The sequence below is a fragment of the Melanotaenia boesemani genome, chromosome 16 (genome assembly GCF_017639745.1).
Source record: "Melanotaenia boesemani isolate fMelBoe1 chromosome 16, fMelBoe1.pri, whole genome shotgun sequence".
Taxonomy (NCBI): domain Eukaryota; kingdom Metazoa; phylum Chordata; class Actinopteri; order Atheriniformes; family Melanotaeniidae; genus Melanotaenia; species Melanotaenia boesemani.
This window is the reverse complement of record NC_055697.1, coordinates 13,224,731-13,246,996: the sequence shown is the minus strand read 5'-3', so window position 1 is coordinate 13,246,996 and position 22,266 is coordinate 13,224,731. Positions and strand designations below refer to the sequence as shown.

The 22,266-nt window shown below is 36.6% G+C and overlaps 1 protein-coding gene across 4 annotated transcripts in view; it reads left to right on the top strand.

Moving 5' to 3' along the window:
- Window positions 1–22,266, top strand: part of khdrbs2 (KH domain containing, RNA binding, signal transduction associated 2) — a 75,473-nt gene that overhangs the window by 33,341 nt on the left and 19,866 nt on the right. For all 4 annotated transcript variants that reach the window (XM_042010576.1, XM_042010573.1, XM_042010574.1 and 1 more), the window contains exons 4-6: window positions 3,892–4,038; window positions 8,859–8,986; window positions 10,938–11,121. In XM_042010576.1, the coding sequence (XP_041866510.1) occupies window positions 3,892–4,038; window positions 8,859–8,986; window positions 10,938–11,121 (459 nt within the window). The remainder of the gene's footprint in view (window positions 1–3,891; window positions 4,039–8,858; window positions 8,987–10,937; window positions 11,122–22,266) is intronic.

The window sequence follows — 22,266 nt, the reverse complement described above, 5'->3', positions numbered from 1 at the left end:
AGTTTTGATCTAAAATATGGCCATCTGACAGAGCATGTGAACACTCTTTATGTCCAGAGCACCTTTTAATTAATGATGACTTCTCCCTGAGGGTAGAAAGCAGCAGGTGATACAAGGACAATAGTTTGAATCCCCAGATTGGCTGATGTAGGAGAGCGCACGAGGGTGGCTCCTACTTCTCTTAACAGCCACCATCAAGCTGTCCTTGAGAGAAGTGCCTAACACTTAATTGTTGATGTGCAAGAGAAGTGAAAAAAAGATTCAGTCATTTTTTCTATTCTTACTGAATTGTAACTGGACCAGATGTCTCTTGTCCAGCTCTGACATTACTTGCAAATAGTTGCTAAGAGTATTGACTTTACTATTGAAACAGTTTCTTTTAAAACACGTTAAATAATGACCCAGAGCTAGATTACAGATATTTAAGCTTTAAAGTCAGAAGGCCTGCAGACTTGCTACGTGACCTATCCAAACTGAACACTCCCTACATATGTTTTTCTTTTTCCTATAAAGCCAATGAAAATTTTTCCATTAATGCAGCTTTGTAAGCCTGATGTTTACTTTCATTTCATTGTTGGGAAATTTGTGTTTTACTGCACTAAAATTTCACAGAATGCAGTAATCCATTAGACAAAAAAAATAATTTCAAATGCTATTAACTGTGCCTTTATTTATTTATTTATTTAATAATTATTTTTAGTTCAAAAAATAATCCTGAGATTATCTTGTGTGGTGCAGAGTGTGTACTGCATGGCAATATGGCAATAAGGGAACAAACTGAACTCACAAAGTTATATATAGTGAAGACTATAGTACTTTGCAGCTCTAGAGCTAGATATTTCCCCTAGCAGTGGCTAAAAAAAAAAACATATGAAGAGTGAGTGAATTTAGTAACAAACTGTTTCTTTATAATCAAGTGGCACAACTAAATTTTGGCAAACTTTTGCACTTTTGCACCCCCTTTTGCATCCTGTCTCTTCTTTGAGCTCTCTCCAACTAATAAAAGTTGGCCTAATGTTGACTTCTGCTCTGTAACTTTTTCTTTTCTTTTTTTCTTTTCTTTTCTTTTCTTTTCTTTTCTTTTCTTTTCTTTTCTTTTCTTTTCTTTTCTTCCCCCAGTCATGTTCTTTGCTAAATCAGCACAGTTGCTGCCGTAAAGCAGAATACAGCTGTCACATGATGCTGCTGCAGGCTGGAGAAAAAAAACATTGTGAAACGTTTTTCATCCCCGGGGCACTGCAGAAAAAGGATGGCTCCAAGAATGCACTTGATGAATGTCTTTGTGCCATAAAAACTAGTCTGAAACATGCAGTTTTAAGAACTGAAACATGCAGTTTTAAGAACGGAAACCTGCGTTGTATTGCTTTAAATGCTTATGCAAACAGGCTAGGTTTGTTTACCAATTCACAGTGTCATAACATCTGCATTTAAAGCCAGCTTCACAGCCCCCAAATAGTAAAAAAAAATCTACTAATGGTGCTCTAACAACTTCACAGTCAAAGAGTAATAGGAGCTAATTTCATTTCTGTGTTCAATCAGCATTATGTATGACGAATCTAACAGAGTAAAGAGAATCTGAAAATCGATGTTCTACAGTTCTCCAGACTTATTTTTCATTGAATTACTGAGAACAATCTTACAATTTATATAAAACATAAAAAGAGCATTGTACCTGGTGCTTGTTCTGACACTGACACCTGCATTGTTTCCATTTTCTCTTTTTGGAGATATACTGTTCAGTTTCAGCCTATCCCAGATGAAAGATAAACAAGTCTGTATTCATCTTCAGCCAAAATGATTTCTTTGTGGTGACATCTACTGACAATATGACAATACTACACAATAGTATTCTGATATTCACCAGATTAAGTCTTAACTGTGGAAAAAAAAACATTACTATGTAAACAGCATTTATTTAACACCTAATCCTGAATAGGGTTTATATTAGCAGGGAAAAGGATTCAAGTTAAGCTATGTGGAGTATGTCTATCTTACTCACATTATGTAGATGTGTACACACCTTAAATGCAGTAATATGAACTACTTAGGTTTTCAGGGCATCTGTTGACATGCATTGCTACTTTATGATGCATGCCTTTAGCTCCTGAGTTGCCAGGTCTGTTATTTATAAGCAACTTTGGCCTTCTTTTTTAAGAACCCAGTTGCTTTTTCTAGTTTTCATAGATCAGGTTATATGTTTCTGTCCCATGATTCGGTAGCACCAGCTCAAGGAGCAAAGTCAATGCAGAACAAGATAACTGACACACTTAGGGATGAGGGAGGAACCTGAGTACAGCACCGTATTTTTAGAGAAATTAATAGGATGAAGGCTTTGGGTGGACAAAAATATTTCCAAAGTATAAAGGGACACAACATGATGAAAATGGAAAATGTTTATCTGCACCTTATGTGAGAAAACATCTGGTGAATAGTTGGAATAGTGCTCTGCATGTAAACGCAGGCTGTGAAACTTATCATGCCTCATCTGTCCATCAGACTTTTTACTTACCTAGCACACCTGTTTCTGCTCTGCTTATTAGTCTTCTGCCTCCCCAATTATCTTCTTCTTTCAGTAAGACTGTTGACTGATGCCAGCTCTGACAATTTTTACTTCATTTATGGAACTAAAACACTTGAACACCTTTCAGTTTATGTGTGATAATATTTGATGCAATATTGTCCTTTCTGGTGGGACTTTTTCATTTTATATAGTGATCATCAAGAGGACTTGTGTTATTTGCTATGTTTGTGTCAGATCACATTTGTCCTTTTAAATATTTTGAGCAGCATTCCTCGCAACAACAACAAATCCATTGAATGCTATTTCTATATTAGAAAATAGTCCAGTTACACCATTTCTGGTGCCAGAATGCATAGCTAAACTCAAATGCCTATTTCATTAGGTAGTCCTGATTTTTTAATGTTTGGTAGATGAATATTGATTTCTCCATAAGTTAAATTATTCATTGTGTATGAGGGGGTAAAAAGGCTATAAATCTTTCCACGATAATTTTATGCAGATGACTTGTAATGTAGTGATTTTTTTAAAGTGCTGTCTTGTCTTGAGAGAAAAGCATAAATGCTCCTGCAGGCTTTAAAGTGCATGTCAAAAAGCTATTTATACAGAAAAGAGAAAACATTATATTTGGGGTATTTTTCACACCAACAGCTTAGTAGAAATGTTTTTTTGAAGAAATATTAAACTACCTTACCAAAGTTAAAATGATGAACACTATGATATCTGCCTGTTTGAAATAGCATCCCGTTGTAAGTATTGTAGCATGCTGATGTTAGTACTCATCTCAACCGCCTACCGTGCTTAAAGCCTAGATCATGTTGTTCCTTTTAAACAGTGACTGCAAGCCAGGTGGGAAAAAAAGTATTCAAACTCAAATCCAATGTTTCACTAATACAACTTAACTGTTTGATGGCGACACACACGGTTTGTATTTGGCTTGACTTTGTGACACTTGGTTTTAACCGCGCAGCCAAAACTGTGTGAGATTCAGAGTCAGAATGCCAGGTGCTCTTGCAGTTCTACTCTTTCTGCTAGCATTGTATAAATGCAAGTGCAGTCGTACTGTTTTTTGATCAGTTTTTCTGCAGTGGATGGGCGACTTGTCCAGGGTGTACCCTGCTTCTCACCTGGTAGTTGCTGGGATACCTTCCAACCCCCTGTGACCCTGCTTTAGAGGAATAGAAAATGAGTAGATAGACAGAGTTCAAAATCATTTAACATCAGGGTTGTTTGTGTAGGCAGAGGGAGACTAAAAAGGACTTCAGATTAATGATTAGTCTTTTATTAAATTTTATATTTCACTATCATCAAATTTAACCATTGGATTGTGTTTTAAGGACAAAACTTCAACATTTGCTCTTTTTTTTCCACAGGAAGAAGAATTACGGAAAAGTGGGGAGGCCAAATACGCCCACCTGAGTAATGATCTACATGTTTTAATTGAAGTCTTTGCTCCACCAGGAGAGGCCTATTCCCGCATGAGTCACGCCTTGGAGGAAATTAAAAAATTCTTAGTTCCAGTAAGTTCATTACTTTTCTGATTTCTGCCACAAATGTTCTTCCCTCTGCCCTTTCTGAAATGTAGGTGATACTGGCAGCTTGATCATTTGTGCAGCAAATTTATTAACATGATAAATTTGTAGCTCACAGTATCCATGGTTTGTTTACCTGAGAGAAAAGATATGAGCATGAAGTTTTCTCTGCTGCTCTGCACATGCCCTTTGTTGCAAAGGAAAAATAATGTATTCTGCAATTAAAGTGCAGTATGAAACAACTTGCAAGACTTCAGTTACTTATGGCCTGAAGAACTTTGCAATAATTAGTGTGCATGTTGTGTACTCTCGCTGAGTCTAAGCTGTAAATATTAATCAAGCTTTGCAAGTGTGACAAGCTTAATAGAGGAGTTGTGCTGTATGAGTCTACTTTATGAAGTTCATGCTTCTTCCTATACTAAGCCAATGTTCTCTGTGTGCACTGGGCCAAGAGGATACTGCATCCTCACTGAGCAAACCCAAATACAAATTACTTGGATTGAGTCCAAAAGACAAATTAGTACAGGATTATAGCTCTGTTTCTGAAAAAAAGTTGTGGTGCTGGCTAATGTATAGATAAAAGAAAAAGGAAATCAATAAAAAAAACTATATTTAATTGAACATGTACAAACCAGCATATAAGAAGTTGAAAGTGAGATGTTTTATTGGGTTTTTGTTGTTGCTGTAATATCATTTTGAAATATTTTTTGTTTCATAACTCTTCAGTTGTTTTCAATTGGTAACAAACCTTGATTGTACCAGTTTTAATACAAAGCAGTGCTGGTACAATATGTGCAGAATGGGGTTTTTTAATGTCTTGCTGAAATGAGCAAAGCCTTTTCTTAAAATAAGGCATTTGGAAGGCAAAACCTGTCTCTATAGTTCAACATCAGTGGCCACCGATGTACAAGTTACCCATGCCAGGTGCATCAGTGAAAACCCCGTAAAATCAAAGTTGTTCCACTATGTTGCTTTATTTTTTCTTTTTATAACATGCATTTTTTATAGTCTTTCATTACCCCATCTCAGTTTTTTTACCATCCATCTGTCCATCCATCTGTTGATCCATCCAACCATCCAACCATCCATACATCCATCCACCCCTCCATCCATTCATACATCCAATTTGGACACCCAATTTGCATGCAAACTTTTTGCAGTGGTAAGGGGAAGGTCACTCTTCTCAGGTCAGAGGGGATTTGAAAATGTAGTTTAAAATGTTTTCATTTAGGAATTTGTTTATTTAATTATTTAGCCGAAGTGTGCAGACCCTGAATTGGGACACACCTTTAGCCGAGCTCTGAGGTGTCCATCAATTTAATTGATGTACCAGCAACTGTGCACTGACAAACGTTCAACATTGTTTGGAGCGCAAACTGCAATTCATTTAGTTACTTTTTTAATGAGTTGACTTTTTTGTGATTAATTAATCGTAATTAACTCGTTAAAGTCCCGCCCCAAATATATATATATATAAATCTGCCAAATCTGCCTCTGCTGGTCTGACATTATGCTTCAGAAACCAAGCTAAACTGAAACCGATGCGGCAGATAAAATTACGGGGTCAGCTGTATAGCTCGTGCTGCTGGTTGCACTCACAACTGAAGTTTGTACAAAAGCATATGATCTGAATGAATGACTTGTGCACTACTCACTTTTTATTCTCACTCCGTTAGTCTTACATCCACTCTACCCGTGAACAAAAACTCAAATATGCTCCAGTCTTCTTCCAAGGTAAATTCACTTTAATGTACACCACCTTCATGGTGTCTGTCCCACAGATCTCATGTCTACAAAACATGAAAAAATAAAGCCATTCACTGGATATTAAAAAAAAGGCATTTCTTTTGTTCAAAATCTCAGAAAATCATCATGTAAATAGACTGTATGACTGCTTCAAATTACAAATTTAGATGTATGGTTAGTGTGGGTTTTCTAATTCATTAGGTCCTGAGTAGAAATTGAGCACATGGGATGCTGAAGAGTTCTGTTTCCCTCACTCTGAATTTCATCAGTTGCTAAAAGGATAAAGCTTAACAGAAAGTTGAGGAGTCACTGTGAAGCCAAATCTCTCTACAAGAATCCGTGCATCAAAAGAGATAAAATAAATGCATGCAGGAATGAGATCGGTGAGCTATGGCCTGAGTGAGAAGCAGCAAAGAAGGGAATGTGATCCTGCTCTCTGCCGGACCGGCTCTTTACCTTCTTTGTCTTTGGCCCAAATTACAGCAAGAAAAGGACAAAGATGCTAAACAAAGATATGGGACAGTAATTTGTTTCTGCATAGAGGCAGATAAAATAGCTTGTTTAATCCATGCCTATCAAATGACTAAAGATAGGGTTGCTGATCACTGATCCAAACTTTGCAGGTATTCCCAACAGCGCAGGATAAATTCTGTTGTGATGCTGTATGTGTTGAGTTACTGTCATGTGAAAAAGACACTGTTTTTCTTAGACTCATTACTTGTCAATTTCTTAAAACATTTACGAGGGTTGTAGATTGTTTTTCTAGAATCACATGGACCTGCTGGTCTAACACCAGATGCATTCTATCACAATGTTTGTGTGGTTAGAAAGTTAAATTTACACATCTACATCACACAATATTTTAATTCCAAGCGGTCTGTAAATCTACTATCTGAATATACAGCGGTTATATTAGTCATTTTACATAATAACTAAAAAAAAATTTATAATGAAAGGCTAAGTCTCCAGTTTTAAGAAAGATCTGTGCAAAATTTAGTTTTCTTTCTTTATCCATCCTTTATCAAGTTATATACCTTTTGGCTTTATAGTGTTTACATAATTTAGCTAAAAAACAAAGAAGAAAATAGCCCCTTCCTGTGCTTCTGCTTGGTGGAAGAATTATATCTGCAGATTGAATAATTCTCATGCTCACCTTAAGCAAACTAATACAGCAAGCTAATATCAGAATAATAATAGTAATAATAAACCAAGAAAGGATTACTCATAAGCTAAAATAGATTTAGCTTCTTTAGCCATTATCTTTTCATTTTGTGTGTTTTTCTTTTCTTTTTTCTTTTTTTGAGGGATGGGGGTATTTACCTAAATTACATATCTCCATGGAGATTTGGCTTAACCACATCTCTTCGGAATTAAAAATGACATCTTTCGAGAATGAAATGCCAAATTTTGCATGTATTTTCTTCTTATGAATATAAAATAATGCAAGAGCAGCTCTCCAGAAAATGGCCCTGTAATTAACGGATTCAAATCACTGGAATAAAAGACATTAAAATGCAAGAGTCAGGAAATGAATATGTGCAGTCAGAATGAGGCATGTAAGAGGTTGACTTAAACCAGTGAGCGACTGGTACCACCACAGTCCATGGGTTGACCTGGTAATGTCTAACTTTAGCACGGTGAAGGGTGTTGAGTGTGTGTAGAAGGTCATGCATGGTCAGAATTAATCACAGTGAGCAAACAGTCTCGCCCGGGAAGCCTCACATGGGATTTATCTCTGTATACTCATGCTAACGCCTCTGTCAACAGTCAACTTTGACAAGCTCTGGCTAGTTTGTTTTGCTTTGGATGAGCTGCCAGCTTCCCAATTAAGAGCTCTTCCTGTCTCCTTCAAATCACCAAAACACCCTCCACGGCCTTATTGGTTTTTCAGTAAGAGGAGAACATGTGTGCATCTTGTCCAATATTTCTTTTTTTCCTCCCCGTCTGTGAAGGCTGTGAAAGCTCTACATCTCTTAATCTGTTAATCAAATTGTTCCTCTATGAAACGCTAACAGCATCATCTCTATGCAATCATACCTCCTTTTGACTTTGAATTTTAATATCTGCATTAACTTTGATTCCAGAGAGGACATTATTGAGGACAATGTCCTGCTACATTTCCTCTATATAGAGGACAACAGTAAGTCCACCTACTGTTAACTTGTTACATTTGTCATAGAAATTTCTTTAAGAAGGGATCATTTTTTAGGGCTTTCATTTTCTTTCTTTCTATTTTTTTTTCTTAGTCTATGACTCCTGGTCAAGGATGAAAAAAAATAAAAAAAATAATTACTAATGTGTCTGTCCAAAACACTGACAGCAAGAAAAATCTGTTGCTGTCTCGGATGCTCTGTTGTTATCATAGCATTTTGCCTGGGGTACCAAATCTTATCGTTACTGTTTAAGTGTTTTTGAGAAATAAGCCAGTTTATCTGTCAGCTGTGACAAGATAATGAATACTGTTTGTCCTTATCCGCTGTGTAATGATCCACATCATATTTGATATTGGGTTGAGGGATGTGGTTCAGAATCACAAGATAGCTATATTCTGAAAAGTTGTCAAAACTGTTGAGTACAAGCTGTTTGTTTATCCATTTTCTCTTGTTACAAAATGAGAAAAGGAGTTTCTCATTTGATTTCATTTGTATGGCATCATGTCTCAATGTAAAATTACTAAATTGATTATAAAATCTTGTTTCTAAATATTATTTTTGCCCCAGCCATTCAGAGATTGTTATCAAAACCCTCATAAATCATATTTTTTTCTCCAAAATCAACAGCTCTTTAGAGGAATATTTACTACAATACTAATTGCATCTCCACTGTGTACCCCATCACTAAATATAACATTCTACATTAGCTATTCCACACTCAACAACACTGTGTTTCCAGTGTGTGTCAAGGTCATTTTAATTTGCTGCTATTGCATGCAAACAAATGACCTTCGTTCTTCCTTTCTTCCTTCCTTCCTTTCTTTCTTTCTTTCTTTCTTTCTTCCTTGCTTCTTTGCTTCCTTCCTTCCTTTTTTAATAAATGAGACATGCTGCACTTTGCCTCCCCAGGACTACAATGACGAGATCAGACAGGAGCAGCTGAGAGAATTATCGCTGTTGAACGGCTCAGACGAGTCAAGCAGAGCGAGGAGTGTACAAGGGAGAAGCCTGCGACCATCAACCACAATATCCACAAGGTAATGGGCTGCCTGTAGACTTTTCAGTGTGAAAATAATGATCAACTATTGGGCTACTGGGAGATGAAATATTTATTCTTTTCAAATAAAAGTTTCTGAGGAAATGTGCTGATCTTTGACTCAAAATACCCCAAACCGGTTTAATGCCAAAAATATATAGATTCAAAACAGTGCTATTTGTTAACATCGTCTCTTACATCAACATATTTGAAAAAGAAAGTCTCAACAATTGTAATGTTTTAAGCTACATAAATTCAAATCCTTAATAGATCAGCTCAAAACAGCAATTTTTTTAATAATTTATTCACTTTTTGTTCATAGCTCTGTCCTTAAGAAAGCTGTTGATGATGTGTTAAATGTAGAAGATAATAATTTCAACCCTAAACAGAAAATAAGTACTTTAACATCTATCCATAGGTCTGAGGAGTGGTATGTTTTTAATGACTCAAGTTTACAGTGTTATGAAGTATATTATATATATATATATATATATATTTCCTCAGCATCTTTGCAGAAGGAATCATGAAGAATATGGCCACACAGACGGCGTACTGTACGGAGCCAGTACTTCTCAGTATTTTGGGTTTATAAGTTTTATGTCTTACATGGGCTACAGAAAGTCTAGAGGAAGGAGAAAATTGTTCTCTCTTCAGGGCCAAAGGAGACATGTACAACTTTTCTTAAACTGAGGCGTTAGGAAAACTAATCTTCCACTTTGAAAGCTTAAGAATATTCCTTTAATTCAGCTAAAACATCTTTGATATTTCTTAGACATTTTTCATTATTTGTTCTGCTCTTATGGATAGTCTACAACCTGGCATGATGTTGTGAATGAGAAATATTTTTATAATAATAAAAAAAGATGGAGCCACCTTCATGGTGGATTTTCAGTATAATTGGTTCACAGAAAAACATTCTAGTATTTCATGCAAACTTGCTGTGAGTTTCCTTCCTCGGGTTGGAGTTAATAGTTTTAAAAAGTATCTTTCTTTTCAATTTTTTCCATTTACGTCATCTGGGTGAGTGAGTCCAGTATCTCTTATTTCCATGTACGGCAACTCAAGGGGATTTAGGGATCCAGGCAGGACCATAAAAAGAGCATTTGATTGACTTAGCCATGTATTCAGCTGCCTGTGTGAAACGCCTTTAGAACAAATTGTCCAATAATCTACCTGAGCTGTGGCAGTCCCTCAGGAAGACGCAGGTACATTGTGCCATGACAGCCTGGCCTAATTCAGGCTGCATGTTTAGATGAGCTAAATCCAGCAGTAACATGGGATGCTTCCAATTTAAAGTCATCACAACCACTTCCCTACCTAGATGTGCTTCTTCTGCTGTAATGATAAACGATTATCTTTAAGCTCCATGAGTGTTTGCATTGTTGGATCATAATGGGCTGCTACATAGAGAAAGACATACCAGTAGAAAAGCGTGTGTCCTAACCCAACAACATAAGGCTGTTAAAATGTGAAGTTAGTAATGCTTCATCCATCCTGCAATCCCTGCTGTCTCCCTGTGGTTCAGCTGCTAGGCAGGCACACTTTCACAAAAGGAATGATCTGCATTAAATTCCTCATGGCTACCCCAGTCCTGTGGCTTCTCCATTGGTGTATGTGGTTTTGCTGTTTATACCTGTCTGCCTGTGGGCCTCAGGCGTCTATTCTGGTGCTAACTTAAACATGGCATGTTTGCAGAGCAAGAAAAGACAAATTGACTCTGATCAGCACTCTGATTATTTCTAGAGATTGCTCAGTGCAATGCTCATAATATTTCACCAAAGCACCTTGAATGACAAGCACTAACTGAGGCAGGCCGCACATTTGCGAGGATTACAGGGATTTAACAGATTTCTTAATGTCTTAATTCCATTTTTGAGCTAAAATTGCTTTGGCTTATTAACAAATGTTTTGGAGCAAGATTCTCTTTTGATGCTGCTTGTCTGTTTTGCCAGAGGCCACAGAGGTGCAGGAAGGAGTGCTGCCGCTCCTCGGGGGACAGCAACAGCAGCACACAGCAAACTCCCTTCAATGGTTTTGACAAGGGATGTTCAAGCTCCAAGAGCTAGAGGGGCAACAACCAATGCTGGATACAGGCTCCCACTGTTAGCAGTCACACATGAATCATACGACGACTATGTAAGTACAATCCTCTTTGCACACATAGTAAAGTCTGTCTGGGAGAAATTTTAGTTGAAGTGTGTGGAAATAAGACTTGGTTTAATCCCCTTTGATGTGCTCTGGATGAGTCGTGCGTTATAAAGAGAGGATGGGCACACTGGGACATGAGTTTGACAAAATTAAGGCAAACAAGAAATTATTACATCATTTTTTATTTTGCATATCATACTTTTTATGATGATTTCAGCTTTGAATAAGTAATCCAGCAGAGTAAAATCCACTGCAGAGAGTCTAACGCAGTTCTAAGTTGTTATCTGTTTGTTCTTTTTTGCCAAACTGTTAAATAGCTCTGCTCAAATCATGGTCTCACTGGATTTTCTGTTCACATTTTTAAAAAAAATCTTTTGATAACAATTATTGTAGTAATTATTTAATTTATTTTATTTTATTGTGTTTACATCCAGTAAGTAAAAGTCAGTCTCTCTTTCTTTTCATTGATTGCTTTGATAATGTCCTCTTGGGTTTCTTTGTTGAATTAGCCACAGCCCATCTAAACAGTCCATCCACTAATCATCCAAAACAGCCAGTGTGTTGATATCCAGTCAGCGGCGTGGAGCACGATGTCATTATCAAAGCACAGCTGTCACATGATGCTCGGGGCAAGAACGCTGCAGGGCGATGGCGGTCCCAGGAATGTGCATAATGACTGTCAGTGTGCGATGAAAATGAGTCAGAATTCGTTTTAAGGTTGGAAACTTTTTTGTTATTGCTTTAAACCCTGATGACAAAAAAAAAGAAACAATTTCACACATGAAGTTTTGATGCTGCGCTGTTTATTCTAACAGAGGTTTGACCACTATATCCTTCAGCCCCAAGCTCTTGTTATAGTGATAAATCTTCTTTATCTAACTTGAACACTGTTTGTGACTGCTGGAGCATCTTTTTAAACTCCTCTTTTCTGGAGCTCCTTGTTGTGGGTCTGGCTGTATTTGCTATAAAAACTTCCAAGCATGAAATTCAGTTTGTAAAGACCACTGTGGCGTGTATGACTCTGGCTAAAGTGGATGGAGAATTTCTGCTGCCAGGTAACTTCTTAACCTGGACTTGAGACTCTAAAAACAAGTTTAATTACATACTGATTTATTGCATTTATTTAACATCAAGTCCAGTTATATGTCAGAACAAAAATTTTAAGAGGAAATGTAAAACTGTAGAAAAGTTTATTATGAGCATTTGAGTGCATTATCTTTATATTTCTTTTGAAACATCACTTCCTCCCTCACAGCATGATTGCTGAGAATTCTGCTTTTTGTCTGTTAGAGCCAGGAAACACACCTGAGGGCTAAAATTATTATTTATTTTTATTATTATTATTATTATAAATTCACCAGATGTTGTTTCTGTGTTCAGAAGGAAAGCCGGTTCACACAGCTGTTTTGACATTTCTTTTTAACAAATAACTCCTGAAATTTTTAATCCTCTTTGTCATTTGTACTTGATTTTATTACATTAATGTTCAAGTTGGCCATTGTTGTTAAGTTTACTGACTTAAGCTTGTTACATACTCTGTAAGAAGATTGACCTTTGTTCTTGTTCTCGAGGCCAGGAGAACAAAAATGACGTCATTTTGTTCTTTTGGCCCTGGTTTGGGAGCTCTTTCAGCTTGTTTTCGACACATCAACCAAACAGAACTTTCTTCTCATGGATCTACAGAAATTTGGGATTGATCAGACAATTGAGGTAGGAATTGTTAGCATGGAGAAGCAGGAAGCAGAAAGTTTGTACTTCTGCATTTCCATTAATGCGAGGTTGAACGAATAGTTTTAAAGAAAAGCTGATCGAGGTGGTAAGAAGGTATGAAAATCTATACATCACATGTGGCATTTAATGGCCCGTACACCACAGCATGCACAGCCCCACCCTGCCAATTTTGCATTAAATATGAAATAACCGGCTCATTTCTTCATTGCACATAAAAACACAAACACCACCCTGTGTTAATCCCCGCCCTGTTGCGGATGAAGCTTCTCGTGGAGTAGTCATCTGTCATCTAAAGAGGCACATACTTCTTCTGCACACAATTCCAACCTACAACATTGCTCTGAACTTTAATATTTAAAAGGGAGAGGTGAATTATGGCACCTCGGGGTGCTTTAAAAGTCACTACTCAACATGTGAAATTCAAGAGTTAAGATTATACAATCTCTTATTGGAAAATTCCACTGAAAAAACAAACAAGCAAACATGTTTTGTCAGGATGTGAATCTGGTCACTTGTGAATTAACTTTAACGGAGCTGGTATAGCACGCTGTGGTTTTCTGTTGGTCTCTACTGATTGGAAACCTCAGAATTAGCTGCTGCCAGCCATATGTTTTGTAGCTGTTAAAATACACTAAAGATCAGCAGGGTTCTGTAGAGAAAACTAACAAGCATGCTATAAAGTAAAAAAGGTTACACGTGATATGGAAATGGCCGCTATGGGTCTCCAGAAGGTAACATTGGATGCAGAGAGGTCACAAGCTCATGAAGCTTTGTGATGTGACTAGTTGCACTATTAACATGCAAAGGGAGCCTATGTGACTCAGAAGGATGGCAAGTTTCTTGATTAGTAGTCTGTAATATCTCTCTTGTCACTTAAAAATAATTTTTGGCTCTATTTCAAGAAATATTCGAAGCCCTAGCTAAAATCATGTCTGTCCTCAGATCCCAGAAATGTCTCAAGGTCGTTTTGAAAAGGCTACAGAAGGTGATCGCTAAGTTTTATCCAAATGAAAAAAGGCAACATTTTTACCAGTCTATTTCCTCAGAGCCTTCCTGCTAAGAAAAACCCCATGTGTCCAGGCAGCTGAAGATTGGGCTGTCTGCATGGGGAAATGCACAAGCGCAGTCTCATTACCAAACCAAATTGAGTTCTGATGTAGAGCCTGTGTATTTCTAAGGAGCGAAAAAGCAAGGCATTTCTTCTCTTTGTAATTGGAGGTTGGAAAGGAGGTTGGGAGCACAGAGACGATGGGATTATGTAGAGATGAGTTTGTCCTGAACATTCTCCCCCCTCATATCTCACTTTGCTATTTTTTTTCTACCACATTACACAATTTTCTTTAAAGCATGTTTCACGATTGTAGTAAATGTCTTCATACAGACGTCCAGCTTTGCTTGATTTCTTTATTTTAGTTCATGGCATGTACAAGATGTTGCACTGATTATTGTTATTTCTATAGAAGAATCCTGTAATGCGCAACCTACTGATACACAACAATACATCAGCAGCAGTTTTTGTTGCTACACCCTGTGTTTTTCTTCTGTAAATTATAGAGTGCTTTATTGCTGTGCAGTTTCCTCAGAGGTTGTTGATTGATGGACTCTGTCAAACTGTCAGTTTTCCTCATAAAACCGATACTGTGAGAAAGTCTATAATTGTACCTAATCGAGGGTGATATTGATTTAAAACTGAAGGAAAGCACAAGGAAGCTGGGAGTTATCATGTAGCAGTGTTGCTTCTATATTTTATTGACATCCTGTTTTCTCTTTATCCCTTTTCAACAAATCTCTCCTCAGTCCACCCTTTATATCACTGTTATCTTTGTTCATCAAAGTGTTGTTCTCTGTGCAATGACTCAGTGTTTTTTTTTTTTTATTATTATTATTATTCTTAAGGAATCCCAGAGAGACTCTAAGACCAGAAGTGAGGTGATCCCACTAAGTACAGCCTGTGTCGTCAAAGATTAATAAAGCTAATTCCTCTGAGCCATAGAGCACCAGTGCTGAGCAAAACCACACATCTACTCGGGGTGGCATGTTCCTTCATTATTATAAACTCTAATTTAATGGCTTATTTTGAGTCAATCCCACATACACCATAGTCCTGCCGTGCTCAGTGAAGCACCAAATTTACATTAATACACGGCTGAAAATAATCCCCGAGAAAAAGGCAGTTTATTCCAGTTTCAGTAAAACACACACACACACAAACACACACACGCAAACACACATACATAAACAACAATTTAATATTGACTTTATGTAGAAATGAATGGCGTTGATTTCAACAAATGGCAATAAAGAGACTGATTAACTACCGGACAACGAAATTTCTTAATAAGCTCTCAGCAATTTCCTTTCAGGTTTCTATTTACATACATGGAGGATTGATCCGTATGTGGACCGGAGTGCAACTCATAATTTGACTGTGATCTGCTACCACCCCAACCACACCTATACATTTAGCATTTTTATCTATTCTTAAAAGGATGACAATAAGCTTTCATACAATGAGTGCATATTCACAAAATTAGTGGAAAGATAAAATCACGAATGCCTTCACACAGCTGAATTATTGATGGAGTGACAGTCTTGCTTTTTGCAGTGCTGCAGTTTTGAGTTTTCACTTTACCTTCTGCTTTCATGAACTCACAACACAGAGAGTTATTATTATCACTACGCATCTTCTGCCAGAGACCAATTTGCATAGGATTGCCTATTCATACCCAGCACCCATACATATGTAGGCGTGTGCGAATCCTGTAGTTCAGTTGTTGTGTTTACCGAATGAATGACAGACTGGGGTTTGCATAATGTTTGTAGTGTTTCTTCTGTAGGTCTTCATTTGACAGAGGTTCCTCTTGAGACTGTAGTGATGAATGGGCTCTGTCACGCCGTCAATGTCATAAAACTAATACAGTGACAGTAACTATTACCGTACCTCTTAAAGGGTGGCTACAATTCAGAAATGAAGAGGGTTACAGTACTTATTCATGGAGGAAGTTATTTTGTCATTTTGGCATCACATCAGTGGAATGGGCTTAAGCATTTACAAGTTAAATTAGTTTCATCAGTCTGGGCAGGTACGCCTTCTTCAGATTCTTGGCATGTTGTATTATGAAACCCTCCCAGTACAGGGATGTTTATTGTTAGACTTACAGTTTAGATAAAATATATCAAGCTATTGCAGCAGGATTGGGACTGATGTGCCAGTGGATGTTTTTACAGTAGCAAATTTCCAAAAGAAACAAAAAATTCTGGTCCTTTATGTTCCGTTCCTACATACTAAGACTGTTTAATACAAACAAAAACATTTACAGCTAATTAAACTGTAGACTGCAGTGTTTACAATATAAACTAATTAAAAATGCAAACAGTTAATCATGTTTACCTCTTTTGTAGTGTTCAACATTAATTTGTGATTACATGAATAATTGAGGCGTTGAGTTTTGACCCATCAATCTGCTCCAACATGAATTTCTCACCTACAACTTCATGTAAAGACTCTTGAAATGTACATATATTTTTCAATAATAGAATTTTGCTTCCCAGTAATTTAATATCTGTAATGTTAGCAACCAGCTCAAGGTCTTGCAGAACTGTAGAATTTTGTGGTTTTCATTGCAGTTTCACCACAGATAACTCTTTAACGCACCACTCTAACAGAATGTGAGGTGATTTAGCAATACTCACCTGTTATGCATTTTTGTTGCAATAATTAAAGATAATAATTGTAATAATAATAATAATTGTTTTCTGCTTGTACGAATTAAAAAAACTAATCTATGTTTCACTCTCTGTCTTATGATCCCTTACTCTAAAAGAAATTTTGCTAAGGGTCTATCATTTTAGATGAGGTTGATCCTAAAGAGCTAACATGAAAATGTGTAATTTGTAGCATTTTAAAGAGGCATCCAGGAAAAAAAGAATGTGACTAATTCCCTTGAATACGCCTCACAAACAATGTCTTACTCCTTGTGAAAAGTGTAAAGGGAGACCAAAAGGAGATTAGAGATGTGATTGATGGCATTTTGTATGAACCGGGACCATGGACTGGGTTTAATGGTAAAGATCAAATCCTATCTGGATCAAATCTTATCCCTTAATATCAGTGCTGATGTTGGAGAAGACAGGAATGATACAGTGTTCGGTCCCTGACAGCAGACCATGAATTGTACAAATTGCTGGTAAAACTTTTAAACTCATAGCTTGTTTTTTTTTTTTTTTTTTTAACCTGAGCCCTCCAACCATACCAAAGCAATGCAGGAAATGCCATAATGTGATTAAACACAAAGCTTTGGAAGGCTTTGAAGAAAAAAAAAACCTCTAATCTATCTACTGTGGAAAAAGCGAAAAGGACACCCTTTGGAAACGGGGGGAAATCCTACCCATTTCATCTATTTCGTGAACATAAAAGATGTGTGAGATTCATGAAGGTTAGTAGTTTCTGGGTAGAATGCACATCTGCTGTAATTGCTTTATATAACAATGGCTTCAGACGCACTGCTGGTTTATCATTTCTTTAATTATGGAAATTTGCCACACAGAACTCTTCTGTTTATTAAAACATGTATATACACTTCCACTTGATTGTTTAAAAGAAAGAACAAAAACTCAGGTGGAATACATAACAGGCTCAGTTGTACCATCAGGGACTAAAGCTGCCTGTGAGGGGAAAAGCAAACTGATGCTGATACATCTTGTGCTAAACTCTGAAACACATCTAGTAGTAAAATTTAAACAGCACATCTCTGAAGTATTCATTGTCTTCCCTAAAGTGAATGAGATTGTTTAATGCAATTAAAATAATCAAGGTTTGATCTAGTTGTAATTATTAAATGTGGAAAAATGTAACCTTTCATCAAAGTTCAGCCAAATATTCAAAAGTAAACAGTCACTAAGTGCAGGGCAGCAAAAGGTGCACAATTTGAATTTGCACAGGTAAAAGCATCTATTCTACAAACATCTATTCTCTGAAACAAAAGGCTGCAAATCTCATTTTCCTCCCCCATTCTGCTGAGTGGAAAGGCATTCACAAGCAGCTCCCTATGAAGATCAGTCACTGTCGGGGGACATACAGGTTGTCAATTGATAATGAAGCACAGTGCTAAGGGCCTTTAGGTTCGTGCTGTCCTAATTACACTGAGCGAGGACTCTCCACTCTTGTGTTAACATTTGATTTATGTCCTCTGCCTTGTTAAAAAGGACCAGTGTTAATTGTTTTTACAGATGAGTGTCAAACTAAAGGAATCAAGCCTCATTAATTAGAGGCCGGCCTATTTACATGTAGTACCCTGTCGAAGCCGAATGCATTTGTTATGTGCGACACCGAGGTCAGCCGAGAGAAAGGGAGAGAAGAATGAACTGTTTTTCTTTAAATGCTGAGAAATTGGATGATACCTAAAGATTTTTTTCTTCGTCCATGTATTTAAAAAAGAAGTCTCAGCTTGTACTTTGTCTGTTTGGACCAAACAAATATATTGACAAAAAGACAAATAAGATTTATTGAAATTGGAAAAAAAAATGGTTTTTCTGGAGCTTCTCTCATGGTCTCTTCCTGTGGAGTTTGTTTTCACTGAGGTATTTAAATTGTCATCACGTATTTTGTGACCTACCTTTATTTGAGGATATATTACAATTGAAAAACCATCTTCTTTATATTTGACAGTATTATTTCTTGTTTTCATATTCAGCCGCTGTAATGTTTTTCAGCACCACTGAAGTCTGACTCTTTCATCATCCCTGCCCTGCTTTTGTTCCTCTCTTTCTTAAAGCTGCATTCCTCTGCACACACATCAACTGTCGATTGCACAAATTTTATGTGTTTTATCCCTAAACCCTCCTTATCTTGCTTGGTCACTTGTGGAAGATGTTATTGAAAACAAGTTGTGGCAAGCTACGTAATTATATAAAAATCACAAAACTGTAACCTGGGGGGGGTAAGTCACTAATATCTGGTCCACGCTTCTCATATTTATACATCATTTCCATTAAATTTGACCTGCATTTATAGGCTTTTTGGAAAAACCTGAAACTGGCATTTAAAAAAATAAAAGGCTGATATCAGAAGAGAGCAGTTTAAAACTACCTGATGATGACCATTTACACAGAGCAGATAAAGAGCACAGCATAAATAGCAGGTTAATTATACCAAAAAAAAATATACTTATTTCCTTTCTAAAGTAATCCCTTGTGTCTATTTTAAAATTATTATTAGTAGTAGTAGTAGTAGAATTAAAACATATTCATTTTGACTTGTTTGTACCTATAAAAATGCAGACTTTTTTTCCTCAGAGGAAAGTAGTTTAAACAAGTAACAAGATGCAGCCCAAAGTGAATGTGCCCCCATTCCTGCAACATCACCATCACCTCTCAACAAAGACCCAAAAAGATGCCCATCTTTGAGAAGTTAGCCAAAAAATGAATGAGCAAACATTTTAAAATCTGAAAGAGGAACATAACATGAAAATAAATTCTGCAAGTTGAATTATATATGAAGTTGGAACAGAGGAAAATGGTGCAGAAAAAAGAAACACTAATGAGACTATTACCATCATGATATGATTTTTCTTTTTTATTCAGATATTCATGAGTGTGTTTCAGTGACTAAAAACTACATTTTAAACAAGCCTTTGGTAAACTCTTCAGTCATGCAGTTTTTATTTTGTACATAACAAATACAATCAAACAAAAACCAACCTTTAAGCAAGGAATATCGTCCATATCTGAACGCTGGTTATCTAACTGAAATGCTGCATTGTGAAAGTATATCTGGGTGCAGATCCATGTTGGTCATTGCTCAAGCAGAGATACTGGCTCCAAAGCATTTCCTTCATACATACAAAAGTAGTCTGGAAAAGTTATTTAATCAAAATAAATCAGTGGATTCTTCCTGTCTGCAAGCAGTCTTATCACAGACCCCTGTGGGCATATTGATCTGAATTTAAACAGTTCAGATAGTTCATATTCTCCAGCAAACATTTCTAAGAAGAAGGCCTTTTTTTCTGTCATTCTGCCATTCAATAGATTTTTTAACAGACTGATTAGAAATAAACAGCAAATGCAGGAATATAGAAATAATCATGCATGCAAAATAGCATACATTTATAAGATTACTTTCCTTAAAGTTGATATAAAGATTAATGATAAAGGTTTGTGTATATATTTGATGATTTATCCTAAAGCATAGATGTATGACTTCACAAAAACAGACAAGTTAACGCTAACTCTAGTCCTGAACTGCCCTTCATTGTAACTCAATAACACGAGGCATAAAAAAAAAACTGCATCATGAGGCCACTACTGCAGATGGAAACTAGCTTGCTGCTCTTCTCTGGTTAACTGGCCATGCTGGTAGTGCAGTTAAAGATAATATGTCATATACTTTGTTTATTGTTGTCCTGTTTAACAATACTACAGATAATATTATTTTATTCTATGAGTCCAGAGTCAGCATGTCAGTTATTTTCATTTAAATGTGTCAAAATGGCATTTCATTACACAGATATATTGTGAATTTTCTGAGACTCCACATGCAAATAAAGCTGCTGCATTTTTATATTACATTTGACTGAAATTAATCCACTGATTGCTTTGCAGCTGTGGTCCAGTGTGGGCAATTTTCATACGAGATAGCTTAGAAAATGGTTCATTATGAAGATATACAGGTCTGTGGCTCGTCCATTGTGTGGAGAGACTCCTGCAAGAAAAAGAGAAATATAGGATCCCCTGAACAACTTAATCCCTGGCATAATCCCTAACTTTAATTTAGCCAATTTCATGTTCACACAAATAGAGCCACACAGGAACAAGAGTTTTCTGAATCAGCATTACCCAGTAGGAAATAGAAACTGTGTACAAGTGTCTTGAATCTAATTTCTTTTGTGTTGCTGTGCTAGATGTCCTTCACCCTGATGTGTCTGCTTTTGTGTCCTACAGCTGTAGCCGATGCAGCTCAACCTAATGCCAGACATCACTGCATGACTGTGTTGTTACAAGAAGTAATGAAGGAGTTATGTGCTGTTAAAACCAAGTCTGGCTTTAAATTTCATGGTGGTTTTTAAAACATTTTTTGTGCTCATATAAAATGGATTCAGCCTCTAAGGAGGACTGAACAATGTCGTGTTTCATAGTAGAGCTTGATTTAAAATATCTGATAACTGATTGTCTGTGCTGTCATGAATAAACCATTTGACCGAAAATTATGCAGGCGTACTTTCTTCAGATAGATCGGTTCATATAAAAATGGAGGTTGGGTTGCAGACGTGAAAAGGGCAAACACTTTTAGTCCAACATCTCCCCGCCTCCAAAACAGTGAATGTCATTCTCTCCATTGAAATTTCTTCTTGTTGATTTCACAGCATGCAAACAGACATGTTCAAGATGTTTGCTTCTGTGGGGAGCTAAGTGAGTCATTTAAAGCTTTTAGTGATAACCTTTTAATTTAATCTTTTACTGTGTCAAAATTACAATAACGGAAATGGGTGAGGAAAAGGTTTGGCCACCCTGGCCGGCCAGAACTGAATAAAGAGAATATTAGTTGGACAGAAGATTGATAAGACAAATTTACTCGGTTCAAACCCCATGGTTTCATGCAGTAACACCAATGTTGTGGATTACTCTGCCTTTGTCTTAACTGACTCTTTTAGAGAGCCGCTGAAGATGTTTTTATACAGATAAGCTTTTAACTAACCTGGTGTTTGTATTTTATTTTGTTTTTATTGTCATAACTGGTTTTTTGTCTTGCTGTGAAGCACTTTGTGATTTTAATCTGAAAAATGCTATACTATAAATAAAATTTTACTTGCTTATGTACTTACTTACAATGAACTTCCTCAACAGGTTCAAGTTTTAGCCACAATTCTCACAACTGCATGAGCAGTTTAGCTGAAAGGTTTTGTTGGTCGTTCTGACAATGAAAATAATGATATAACCTTACAGTCTTTCCTTCTTTGTGGGTATAAATGAGTGTAATTTTCACTTGTCAGCTGCTATAGAGGAGCAAATGGAAGCTCATTGTTGGAAATGTTGTGGGAGTCACAGTTACAGTATTTTTAAATCTTTCACATTTAAATGACCTGGCCTTTCTAGAAATAACTAGGACCAAGTAATTACTTATTAGAGTCTAAGACACTGGAAAATGTTTTCTAGGATCTAAATATGCTGAAATAACTAAACGTAAACTTCCTTTTTTATTACGTTTGTTTCCATAAAAGCACTTTAAGTCGAGGACACAGTTCTGTAGAAAAACACCATGTCCATTATTCAAAAACAGAAAGGATATGGCATCATAAACTCATGAAACAAAGAAGGAGGACATACAGTAAATCTGAGAGGTAACAAAGAGGCCAGGAAACCCCAAAGGATCTGCAGAGCTACACTCAAGAACTTGGAGGGTCTGTA